Source organism: Camelus bactrianus, chromosome 8 (genome assembly GCF_048773025.1).
Source record: "Camelus bactrianus isolate YW-2024 breed Bactrian camel chromosome 8, ASM4877302v1, whole genome shotgun sequence".
Classification (NCBI taxonomy): domain Eukaryota; kingdom Metazoa; phylum Chordata; class Mammalia; order Artiodactyla; family Camelidae; genus Camelus; species Camelus bactrianus.
Window position 1 is genome coordinate 23814419 of NC_133546.1, and position 12492 is coordinate 23826910.

General features: G+C 46.4%; 1 protein-coding gene across 4 annotated transcripts; it reads left to right on the top strand.

The window, feature by feature from the left end:
- The first annotated feature begins 3410 nt into the window (after positions 1-3410).
- On the top strand, positions 3411-10085 carry OLIG3 (oligodendrocyte transcription factor 3). 4 transcript variants are annotated; one of them, XM_074368286.1, is made up of 3 exons: positions 3411-3991; positions 5413-5549; positions 8151-10085. In XM_074368286.1, the coding sequence occupies exon 3, from the start codon at positions 8170-8172 to the stop codon at positions 8938-8940; it is 771 nt and encodes a 256-aa protein (XP_074224387.1). In that variant the 5' UTR covers positions 3411-3991; positions 5413-5549; positions 8151-8169; the 3' UTR covers positions 8941-10085. The 4 variants fall into 4 exon arrangements, with proteins under 4 accessions (XP_074224387.1, XP_074224385.1, XP_074224388.1 ...); XM_074368284.1 differs by having other exon boundaries at positions 8154-10085; XM_074368287.1 differs by lacking the exon at positions 5413-5549 and having other exon boundaries at positions 8154-10085.
- Positions 10086-12492: the final 2407 nt, after the last annotated feature.

A 12492-nucleotide genomic window follows, 5' to 3' on the forward strand; every position in this document is an offset into this window, starting at 1 on the left:
ATTTAATATAATTACTTCAATTCATAAATCTAATGGGAGCAAAAGAGCTATTACCCCTTGCATTATTTTCACAGGAGGCAAAATTCTGATAAAGAGAGAGGGCAATTACAGCAAGTGTACTTGGAAATTTTACACATAATTGCATTTGATTTTTTTTCTTAATGGAGGTGCTGGGGGTTGAACATAGGACCTCATACATGCTAAGCATGCACTCTACTACTGAGCTAAATACCCTCCTCCATCTGCATTTGATTTTGTTTTTGATACAAACAAATCACATATAAAAGCTTTTCCCAGAAAAAAAAAATAATAATTTTGACTCTGGAAAGAATTTTAAAAGAAGCTCATAAATCCAAGTCAACAAAATAAAAATTGTTTTTTTCTAGCTATGAATTTCTAGTCTTCTTATTTAAGTAAGTCTTGTTGCATTATGAGCAATCGTTGGAACACTGGTGTTGTCCCTCAGTATAAATTTGAAAGCTTTTTAAAAATTTTTTGGCAGTAGAAAAAATTAAAAATTTGTTTGGGAACTCTGTCCAGCAGCAGAAGGATATCTATAGTATTCATTTTTAAAATTCTGTTTCTTAGCAGGATTTCAGTCTGACAGCATTCTCTGCCACTTGACCTCGACAGCAGTTTTGGAGGCATCCCAGGACTCAGAAGTCACATCCCAAGAAGAAGTCCTCAGTGTTTTCATTCTTACAGCTTATCTCAGGCAATTTGACTGGTTCAACATATTGCAGTCGGTGTGAATGGTGACCAGAAACAGCACACTTGCTCTTCCTCTGACTTTGGAAAAGTCACAGATGGCTATATATTAAAATATTAGAATCAATGTTAGCATTTCCATATATTTATAAACATATATGTTGGGAGCACTTTTATGCAAACAACTCTTTAAAATACACCTATGGGTAGGATTAAATTTATGTATTATGAACGAAGACCATGTACACAGTGTGTTCTACATGCTCCTTCTCTCCCCACCCCCAGCCTCCTTACAAAGTTGTTGTTTTTTCCTAAATGTCTAGCCATATTTATTACACTTGCCATAATAAAAAGGAGAAAAAAACAAAGTTCTAAAGTGTCTAATTGAAGTACTCACTTCTGGGAACATAAATACTCCAATATTCAGCTACTTCTTACTATCAAGGGTTATAAAATAAAGAATCAAAATTACTAGGAAAATATGAAGGTTTGGAAAAATCACTGTTTCTTTCACCAACATCTTAAATAATGTTATGTTATGAAAATATATTAATTTCCATTATCATTTTATGTTGTAAAAATTAACATTTCCCAAATATACAAGACCTTTTTACAACCAGTTCTTGACAGTACTGTTGAGAATATCATTTCAATGGTTAAGCAGGAGACTCAGATTGGTCTGCAAGTAACATACAGAATGATAAATATCTACACACTTTGAGTAATAATTTGTTTCCAGCCTGTTTCCTCTCTTCTTACCCCACTCCCCAAAGTAAAAGAAAAACAAAACTTGAGGCTTGAATTGTCAAGATAATTGCTTCAATTTTATTATATATTATAACATTATATAAAGATGAAGGTGAAAATTCAGCCAGTAACAATTTGATTTTATAAACTTTACGTTCAGACTGTTGGTGTTATGCAAAGAAAATAAAACATACCTATAAAATAGAAAAATACAATGGTCTATTGAGAAAGGAACGTACCTGACATTTCCATTTGTTTTTAGAAATGATGAATACGAGTCCCCCCTCCCCCATCTGAGCACAGATTCTGTAAAAACTCAATCAGCCATGGAAATGCTGATTTTCAAAAACTGCCATTTTGACTTTTCAAGATTCAGTAGCAGACTCCTGAGTTATCATTTTCTCAAGATAATGTGTGTAAATCTGTGTTTGTTAAGAGTCAACATAACATTTCAAATCCAAAGCTGCTTATGAACAGGTGTGTAATATGTTTTCCTTGGTCTTTATTAGTATCTGAAAAATAACATATTCCCTTTTATTTAGGACTGAAAGGCTTCAAAGAAATATTTTCATGTATTTAACTTTATGCAAATATACATGTAAATTTTAGAATGAACACGTATAAATACCTATAATAAAAAAGCTATGTAATAACTTGACGACATGAGGTTAACATCTCTCTAATTCTTGTTGCTGTATTCGTAGGTTCTCATATTCTAATCTCTTTATGGTATCTATTTATTTATATACTTTGTGTATAAATAAATACAATTTACTGAATATAAAATGAAAATAATACATATGCTACACAAGATATTTGTCTCTAAAAGAAATATTTATGAAACTAAATTCCTTAAGCATCTTAGCAAGGAACACAGCAGTATGTGTTAAATTTAGCTATCTAATTGAGTATGTTATGATGATACGACAGCCTCCAAAACAAAAAGCAGAATTTAATATTCTGTGCTATTTTATAAAGATATCAAATTGCATACAGTGGCTTTAACCATAAAATCATAAAAGAAGTGAATTAATAACAATAAAATACTAATAAGAAATCATCTACTTAGTGGTTGTTAAAGTATTGGTATTAATGGAGCCACAAATCCAACACGTCAGGACACATGCCAAGAATGTGTGTATAAGTATGCAAATTTTAATATAACTCATCAGTTTACATGATTGATCACCAGTGATATTTAAATCAACCTAAATGTTCCAATCTTGAGGAAAAATGTTTTCAATTTATAGGCTTTCTTTAGGAGGAAAACTCAGTAGAGGTTTTGGCAATTGAGCAGGTGTTTCCAGAGAGGAGGGAAAAAAGAAAGGCAGTACTGAAGTATGCTCACTAATTGAGCAAAATCCTACGAATAAGCCCCAGAAGTTCATATCTCCTTTGACTTTTGTCGGTCTTTAAATAATTATAATGAGTCTGTAAGTTCTAGCCAGGCTTGCTGCTTATGTATCATTAAAATCAAACTTCTACTTCTGCCAGTGTATTAACTTGTCTCTATATTTATGTAATTAGCACTTCATCATTTTCTGCTATTCTGGGACTTCCTCTCATCCTCCAATTTCACATCCAACATTGCGAAAAGCAGCTACTGCCGCCTCATAAAATTCTGCCGTCCTTCAACTTCTGCAATTTTTCTTGTATGAAAATCAGGTTTTCAAAAGATGAAGAGAAATACTGGGCAGATGATGAGGGTTTGAGATATAATGTAAAACATGGGGAAACAGAGAAAACTAAAACATGTCAGTCGGCCCAGTTCCATCCTCTTGGGCCCTTCTAGCACCTATTTAATTGCTAGGATTTCAATTTTAGCATCTCTGACCGCGGGGGCTGCGAGTCTAGCACCCTGGCTACACTTCATCACTCGGGAAGCGCTGCTGGGAAAGGAGATAATTCCTGCTTGGCTGCTATTTATGTTGACATTTAATTTTTAAAAACATGTCTTTTTCTTTTTTCTTTCTTTCTTTCTTTTTTTTTTTTTTTCGAACGGCTTCTTTGATCAACCTAACAGCCTCAATGACCCGGCCCCCATTGCTATTGTTGTGAAGTGAATGTTTTACTCAGCAGATAAAGAAAGAAACTACTTTTTGAGAAGTTCCTCCGTGGTCAACTAGTTTTTAGGCTATTCCTCCGGTTGCACATGACGGAGCATCTTTAGAGATATTTCGGTTTCCCTTTTATCCCTTTTGTTTTGGAAGAAGGGTTGGGTTAAAAGGTGAAGCCCGCAGGGCAGCCTCCTGCCGTTCGGTCTCGGCCAAAGTTTCTGCCGGTCAAGTTTGAGGCTTGAGCGAGAGAAGCCCGCGGACGTTGCTGATTGACCAGCTCCTCACAGCAGCCTCCTGGCAGGTCAGCCACGCGACATTTACCCCCGGACTCTTACGAAGAGGTGAGGGTAGAGGGGGGTCGCTCCTGAGCCCAAATCGCCGCGGCCTCGGGCAGAGCGGCAGCTTCTGGAGAGGAACTCGGTGGCTGGAGCCGAGGAGCAGTGGGTGTCTGGAACCGAGCAGCACGCACCGGACATCGGGTAAGGCAAGGCCTCCGGTAATCTGCAGATGGGAGGGGGTCGGGAAGAGCCGCAAAGCCTCTGGAGCGCGCGATGCCCGGGAGCCGGGGCTGCGTCCAGTCTGGGGCTGCAGAACCGAGGCCGTGTGTCCGGAGCGCGCGGGGAAGGCTGGGCAGTTCTTCCGACCCGGTCCCCACGCCGACCCGCTGCTTTTCCTGTGTTGTGCAAAGGCTAAGAAACTCACAGGCTCTTCCCAGAGCCAAGACTGCTTGACGGGAAGCAGCCCGCGGGCCTTGGGACGCACCTGTTGCCAGAGGACGACCCCCCGCTTCCTGCCGCCACCCACCGCGGCCGCCAGGGCGCGGGGTGTGGCCCGCTCGCTCGCGCCGCTCCCGGCCCGTCTGAGCTCTGTGAATGGGCCTCCGGCCAGGGCCAAGGTCAAAGCGCTAAGGCCCCTTCGATCTGCTGCAGGCTCGGCCCAACACCGGCTCCCTTCCTCTCCCCTCCCTGCACTCGCGGAGGGTGGGAGATGGCAAAAACAACCCTCCGAAAAGAAATCTATCCGCTGCCCGCGTGAGCTCCGAGCCTACGCCTTCTCGGGTTCGGGGCTTATCCGGAGGGGCTGAGCCCGGGGAGTGAGGGAGTCGCGTGGGAAGATGAACCCTCAAGAGTCCAAAGCGACTCCCTGAAGCAAGCGCGCAGGAGCAGCGCCAGCGCTGCCTGGTGGGCATCTCTGCCTTCTGAGCCCTGGCGATTATCAACCCATTTTATGGCGAGCAAAGTCGTGGCTCCTTTACTCAACTCTCCCTCTTTTCCAAGAGCTAGGGAATGGGGAACAAGCCCCCAGGAGAGTCTGGGACTGCTCGAAGGCCTCGCTATAAGTGCTTGCCGGGTTGGGGCCCTGGACCCTGAACTAATCCACACTCACACAAAGCGACCCTTGGGGAAAGCAGAGGGAGACCAGGGAGGGAAGGACGCGCCCCGGAATGCGACCGAGGGCCTCCCACCAGGACACCGCAGATATGCCGTTCCAAGCACTGCTGAGTTTACTGGAGCTAAAAACCCTTTTTGGGGTCTAAAGCGTCTCGTCGGTGCAGGCAGAAGCCCCCGAGCCCCTTCGCCCAGCGCTGCCCCCCTCGGAGCTGGCCGAAGCCGGCATCCGTCACCCTCTGGGTCGAAAGGCTGCGGAGGAATAGAGGCTTCCGGTTCCGACTCCCAGAACCCGGTCCCTGTCTTTTCAGCCCCCAAGTGAGTCACTCAGTTTGTCCTGGGAGGTCTGCTCCTCCTCCACTCCCTCTTTCTCCTGCAACCTTACCTTCTCTATTAATAACACTTTATTTCATATTGTCAATTGAGAAAAATTGGTATTTTTTAAAGGTAAAATATCTTTAAGTAGCATTATTTTTCTACTCCTTCATTTGAAACCCTTCTGCTTTAACTAGATTTTGCTACTTCCTGAAATCAAAACTGAGGTGCGGCATTCTCACTTTGGGTATGCGAAAGACGGAAGTCGATACCCAAGGGTCAGGAAGGTGGTTCTGGAAGACGACAAGGGCCGGACCTGTGCATTGTCCCAAAGGTGGGGAAGCCGCTTTTGCTCCTGGAGATTGCTTTCTGTCCACCCCTCCCCTCCACCCCAACACTTGATCAGCGGAAAAGTCGAGAAAGGCTGTGGTCTGGACCATGCCTCTCCCCCCAGCTTCCGTCCATCACCTGGGACGGTGTCCGAATGTATGCAGATGTTCTGAAATCTTTTTGCTCTTTTGCTCAGAAGCAGCTCGGGGGATGTCACTGAGCGTACATGGGCGAGTCTGGTGAATTATGAAACATTCCTTTTAGAAGTGCGTTTGGACATCAGTCTTTCCATTTCCAATCGAATCTCTTGGATTTTCCGTTTTAAGAAACTTTCTTTCTATGGAGATGGAGGCGATAGGATAAGAGGTTTGCATCCAGTCTTCAAGAACACTAAGGTCCTGGCCTTGATGAGGAATTGTTGGCTCTTTCCTTGTTTTTCTTTCTTTCTTTCTTTCTTTCTTTCTTTCTTTCTTTCTTTCTTTCTTTCTTTCTTTCTTTCTTTCTTTCTTTCTTTCTTTCTTTCTTTCTTTCTTTCTTTCTTTCTTTCTTTCTTTCTTTTTTCTTTTTCTTTACCGAGAAGCAAGTTTCAGTATAGAAAAAGCATCCATTACAACGTTGCGTCTCCCCATCCGGCTTGTACTGCCAGTGCTGCTTTCGCGGCGTGACTGTCAAAGAGTCACAGCCTCGCAGAGCGTTCAAACTCCGGACCTGGATTTGTGTCAAGGCAAAGTGAGGCCTCCTCTACCTCTCGAGTCCTGGGGACTTGATGTGACTCTGACGCGCAGTCTGAGGCCCTAACTGCTCGAAGTTCCGCGACTCTTTCGGTTTTGCACTTTCTACCCCGATACTGATACCCTGATACCACAACCTAGCATTTGTCTCGGGTTCCTCTGGCCCAGGTTCTTCTAGAGGCCGCCTCCGGGGTTGTCTCCCTCTGGGGATTTCTGCCTTCCCGCCCGCTTTTTAGCTAGCCCCGACCGACAAAAACACAGCAAGGGGGAAGAAAGATCGGCGCCGACCTCCGCACTGGAACCGAAGTCTCCAAACTCCAGGCCTCTCTTTATTCCCAGAATCAAATGTGCGCTGGACCGCAGTGCCCACGCGCGCACTCACAAGGGGCTCTCCAGATCCTTACGCTGCCAAAACACACACACACACACACACACACACACATACACACGTAGTTTATTATTCGACTTCCAGCTCCGGCTTTCCCGGACCGCCCGCCTGGGGCGGCCTCAGCCCGAGGGACCAACCCTCCCTAGTCGGGTGGCTGAGCTGCAGATGTTCATTCCCCCCCCCACAATGCGCACGCACTGGGGCCAGAGTCCCTCCAGCGGAGCTCCGGGCGGGGACAGCCTGGCCATCTTTCGCTAGCGCCAGGGTCCAGGGGCTGTGGGGAAGCCAGAGCAGGAACAATCTCTGGAGTTCTAGCCTTAACTACCTCCCCGCCTCCTCGGCTACTTTTCCTCTGCTCTCTTTCTCAAGTGGCTTTTATTGTAACACCAGGATTTGTTTCCTCAGTTCCAGATGTAGGAAGTTACAGAATCGGGTAAAAATGAAATTCTTTCAGTAATCTGTTTTTCAAAGCGAAAGAGTAGATATAAAAAGCAAGAGAACCATCCCGTGTCAGGGGTAAACCCGTCACCAGAGATGGATATCCCATTAAAATCACACCAGAGGGCCCAGTAAACAAAATGAACACAATGTCAGTGTTTAGGAAAAGAAACCTAATGAAAAACAAACAAACAAACAAACAAAAACTTTAGGCAGTGCACGTGGACAGGCAACCCCTCCCACCCCCACCCCCACCACCCCCACCCCCAACCCCCGCGCGCTGAACCTGCCCTCATCCGCATCTCTGTCCTTAAAATCATTCCATAGAGACTTCTTTTGCCCACTTTTTCCAAAGCTTGGGAGTAGCTGTGAAAGGGAAGACAGAATGTTTCAATTCGACTTTCCAAACCCAGAGGAATCTCCGCCAAGCGCCTGGCCCCCATTCCTTCCTATCCTTCGGTTCCTTTAGGTGTGATTTGGTTAGGGAAATTAGAAAGAGGGGATGGGGTGGAGGAAAGTTTAAAAAAAAAAAATCCAGAAGGCGTGAGTTGGAGCGGTGAGTGTGTCAATCAGAAGGTTTTGTGCCTGGGGGCTCCTAGCGGTTCTGAGCAGAGGTGTCCCAGGGCGGCCCCACAATGAATATGAATAGGAATCCTTGCTAAATGGGACAGCAAAGCGCACCGCCCTGAATGATGGCACGTCATCCTAACCAGCTCAGGATAGATAGGAGGGTTCCTTTTGTCTCTTTTCTCCACCACAGCTCTATAAAAGCCCCTCTTTTTCAGCGTGAGGTTAGTTCAAGCACACACCATCTAGCTATCCAGGAAACAGCCAAACCAGACAGAGGGGAGTGGGGAGGGAGAAAGGAAGGGAAAGACAGTGCCTCAGCTTTTCTTCTCAAGTCTTGCTGCTGAGAAGTGGGTTGCTGGGCTGTGCAGCCTTTTTTTTTTTAATTCAAGATTTTCTTTAATTTCCCGCCTAAAGCCTCCGCGCAGTAGGGCCGCATCCCCTGTAATAAAATGAATTCTGATTCGAGCTCTGTCTCCAGCAGAGCTTCATCTCCGGACATGGATGAGATGTATCTGAGGGACCACCACCACCGCCATCACCACCACCAGGAGAGCCGTCTCAACTCGGTCTCGTCCACGCAGAGCGACATGGTTCAGAAGATGCCGGGGGAAAGCCTCTCGCGGGCCGGTGCCAAGGCCGCGGGCGAGAGCAGTAAGTACAAAATCAAGAAGCAGCTGTCGGAGCAGGACCTACAGCAGTTGCGGCTGAAGATCAACGGACGGGAGCGCAAGCGGATGCACGACCTGAACCTCGCCATGGACGGGCTGCGCGAGGTCATGCCCTACGCTCACGGGCCCTCGGTGCGCAAGCTCTCCAAGATCGCCACTCTCCTGCTGGCCAGAAACTACATCCTCATGCTCACCAGCTCCCTGGAGGAGATGAAGAGGTTGGTTGGTGAGATCTACGGGGGCCACCACTCGGCCTTCCATTGCGGGAGCGTGGGCCACTCGGCCGGCCATCCAGCGCACGCCGCCAACGCCGTGCACCCGGTGCACCCCATCCTGGGCGGCGCGCTCTCGTCCGGCAATGCTTCGTCACCGCTGTCCGCCGCCTCGCTGCCCGCCATCGGCACCATCCGGCCTCCGCACTCGCTGCTCAAAGCGCCTTCCACTCCGCCCGCACTGCAGTTGGGCAGTGGCTTCCAGCACTGGGCCGGCCTGCCTTGCCCCTGCACTATCTGCCAGATGCCGCCGCCACCGCACCTGTCTGCTCTCTCCACTGCCAACATGGCCCGGCTGTCGGCCGAGTCCAAGGACTTGCTCAAGTGAGCAGCAGGCCCTCCCGGCTGCGGAGGATGAGGGGAGAGCGGCGGCGGGAGGGGTAGAGGTGCCGGGCCGGGAGGGAAGAGGGAGGCTGGGCGCACGGCCGGCTGCAGAGCGGGTACGCGGGGCGCCGAGGCCTCTCACACCGTCTGAGAGATCTCAGACCCCACTTGACACGCAGAGGGAAAGGACTAAAATCAAACTGCAATTTCTAAGTGGTAGCGAAGGGGGACTCGAACCAGACGTCGTATGTCTTGCATGCATGCTTCTTTTCTCCATGCCGCGCCAGTATTTCTCACTGCCATGTGCTCTTGTCAAAACTGCATTTGTTGTGTAAAGATGGGGTCGGTGTAGTTAAAAAGTTGCGAAGGGACTTTAGAGTTGGCTTTCTCTGGCTCTGTGTTCTCACCTTAGAAAAAATCAACATCCCTTTTGTCGAGAGAAATGTAAATATTTCTTTGAGATGGATGCAGTTTTGATTGTCTACCCTCTCCACGGTTGTTCTTCTAGAGACAATGTGCGGGGAGGGAGAGAATCAAGACTCAAGTTTTAAATTTCACCTCCGGTCCAGGGCATGACATCTCTCACACGGGTTTTCCTTAAGACGCAGTGTAGGTCGAAAGAGTGCATGCACGCTTCTAAATGAATCTCGTCTAAACATGTTGTGCAGGCCGTAATGCCATTTTCCTTGTAACAAGGATTTATTAGTGAATTCTCCGAAGTACCCCATATATCTGTCTGTGGTTGTAGGAAATGAAAAAGGGGGCAGAGTGCAAAGACCCAAACTCACGCACATGTGCTTCTCCCCCACCCCACCTCCTTCAAACTCCCTTCCCAACCTTCCTGGGCTGTTTCAGGGGCCCGCTATTGCAAGAGCTTGGGCTCCCTCTACTAGCTTGCCCCCCCCCCACCTTGCTCAGTTATCTGCATGCGGGGTTGGCTCTCTCCAGCATCAGCTTTGAAAACTTATCTCATTTGGGGAGGGGTGCTTTTTTTTTAATTTTCCTGAACATTTGCTTGAAATATTTTGTTAGGGCTTCAAAGACAAGACCTGTCTTTATTTTTTATATATTCTTGATAACTATGATATATTTATTAATAACCAGTGTTTCTGGACGAGGTTTCAAATAAAAAAGAACCTTTAAATCCTGGCTTTGCCTTTGCCTAAAATTTCTGAAGATGGGGTTAGTGGGTAAGGAATGTGCGGACCCAAGTGGTGAGAGATTTAGGTGGGTGGGTATACTCGAAGAGTTTTCTCTGGTCATTTACAGGTAAAGAGGTCAGATAAATTGGTGTTAATTATTACAACTCAAAGTCCTTCAAATGGGGGTCTTGCCCATGTTAGTAGTTTTGTGATACTTGAGCTCCTTATTTCTCCACAGTAATCAGAGTTTCATAAACTCAGCAATTGAGGTTTTTTTAAAAAGTGATCTGGAAACCCAAAGTGACAAGAAATGAGTGGCAGAGTGGTGAATGCTCTGGCTGTGTTGGCAACACATGACAATGAAGCAGTAAGTTAACTTCTTTTCACTTTAAATTAACTGTGTGGCTTAAAAAAAAAAACAGGTTAAAATCCAATGTATGTTTTAAAAATCAACAAAGGGGGACCTTAAAATAATAATCGAATGCCCCTTGGCAGCAGGCTCCTCAGAGATAGGGGAGGCCTCTTGCTTTTTAAGATGAGCTCAGAGTGAGACCAATGACCAACCTATCTCAGCATCTCCAGATTTATAGTGGGAATTCTCTCTTCTTTCCTCCCTTAGAAGATTGCAGCTCCCATCAGAGGAATACAAACTCTTTGCAAGTGTTATGTGATGGGGGGATAGAGAAAAGCCTTCTACATAAATGATAGCTAAAACAGAAGTTGTTTTAATCGACGATTTTTCTGTCTTCCCACCCCGTAACATTTCCAAATAGTTTGTATAAGCAAAAGTAATCCCGCAAGAAGATTTTGTTTACCCTTTTACAGAGGACAAGAAATCAAGCTCCAGTGATATCTCCAACAGCACGTGTTCATATTTCCCATTAAGGATAATGGAAACCTGGTTGAACCTGCCACCCCCAAAACTGCCTCTATTTTAAATGTAACATCACCTTCCTTTCGGCTGAAGCTTAGGCTCCCCTTTGAGAAGGGGAGGCAGGCTTTCCACCACTAGGCAATAGAACTGTCTTTCTCCAGGATCCAGCATAGACAGTACTTCTAGGAAGCATCCACCCTCTCCTTCCTCGGTCCCCCCCCCCCCCCACCTGCCAGTGCTACCCCTCTCTGGGAGGGCATCTCTGAGGGTCCTAGTTCTATTTCACTCATTCTCCTCCATCTCGTTTTCCTCTCAGCTTCCCCACTGTCAGGGAGAAAGACCTAAGGGAGGGTCTACAGCAGAGGGTGCTTATTTCCCCTGGTTTTAGGCAGACAAATGGGGGAATAATCATGTTTCCCAAGGGTGATTCATTTCTCTGGGTGAGGCAAGAGCTGTTGAGGATTTATTTGAAACCAACACAAGGCAGCCCTCCAGCCTTTCCCTGTGAGTTTATTATTTAGAAGAGGGAGGGGAGGAAGAAGTTTCATCAATCAGGAAAATGGCTTTCCCCTCAGCCACTTGCTTCTTCTCAGTACTGTCTTTAAAGCCCTGGTCCTGGGGAAAGATGGAGGCCTGACCCCTGGCTTCATCTCTTCTCTAGAGTTGGAGCTTAAATTGAGCAAGAGAGAAATAAGGCCAGCTCCTTATATCAGGGGAGTGGTGGCTTTTGAGGTTGTGCTGCTGGGAGAGGAGGAATCCCTTGAGTTACCTCCTGCCATCAATAAAAAGGGCTGTGTGGCTCACTCTCCTGGGAGAACTATGCCCAGGGAATTCTATCCCAAATTCTCCAACTGAGGCGGAAAAGAGACACTGTTTCCAGTTTTGAGCAGGTCCCCTAGACTGGACTGTCTCTTCTCTGGTCTCAAAAATTTCTTTGGCCTACAGACCAGGAGATAGGATTCCTTTAAGAACAAGACAGGCATCCCAGAGGAAAGGTGATTTGGGAGCTAGGTTGCCTGGAGTTTCTAAACTTATTAGGGAAGGAATAATCCCCACTGGCCTCCACCAGAAGGGCCTTGCCCAGGTATGGGCTGTCCCACTTGGAAATGTGACTTTCTAGGCGACTCTTACTTGCATTTCCAGTTAAATTCTCCGTTTACTGATGCCAGAAACAAGAGTACATGACTGTGAGAGTGAGAATGTATTCTTGGCCGGATTTTTTTTCATTGCAAATATGCCACTTTCTCCAAAGTTTTCAAGTTTAAAGCAGTTTCAAATTCAAGCTAGAAACATGACAACTATCCCTTCATTTCACAATAAACGTGGAATAATAACAAATGTGGCTTTACATTTAAAAGGACGGTGAGAATCTCTTGGGCAAAGATATCTTGAGAAACCTAGACTAGAATCTTTGCGGTGCCCTTGAAGCCGGCGACTGAACTTAAAGAGGGGTGGAAAGTCACACTTGGAAAAGGAACCGCAGGCTGGCGTTTGGCAGGGGCCTCTAGACCTTTGCTCCTAGAGACCCTCTCCCTTGTCC

Coding starts and splice junctions, on each gene's coding strand:
- OLIG3 (XM_074368286.1), top strand. CDS start 8,170: ATGGATGAGATGTATCTGAGGGACCACCACCACCGCCATCACCACCAC.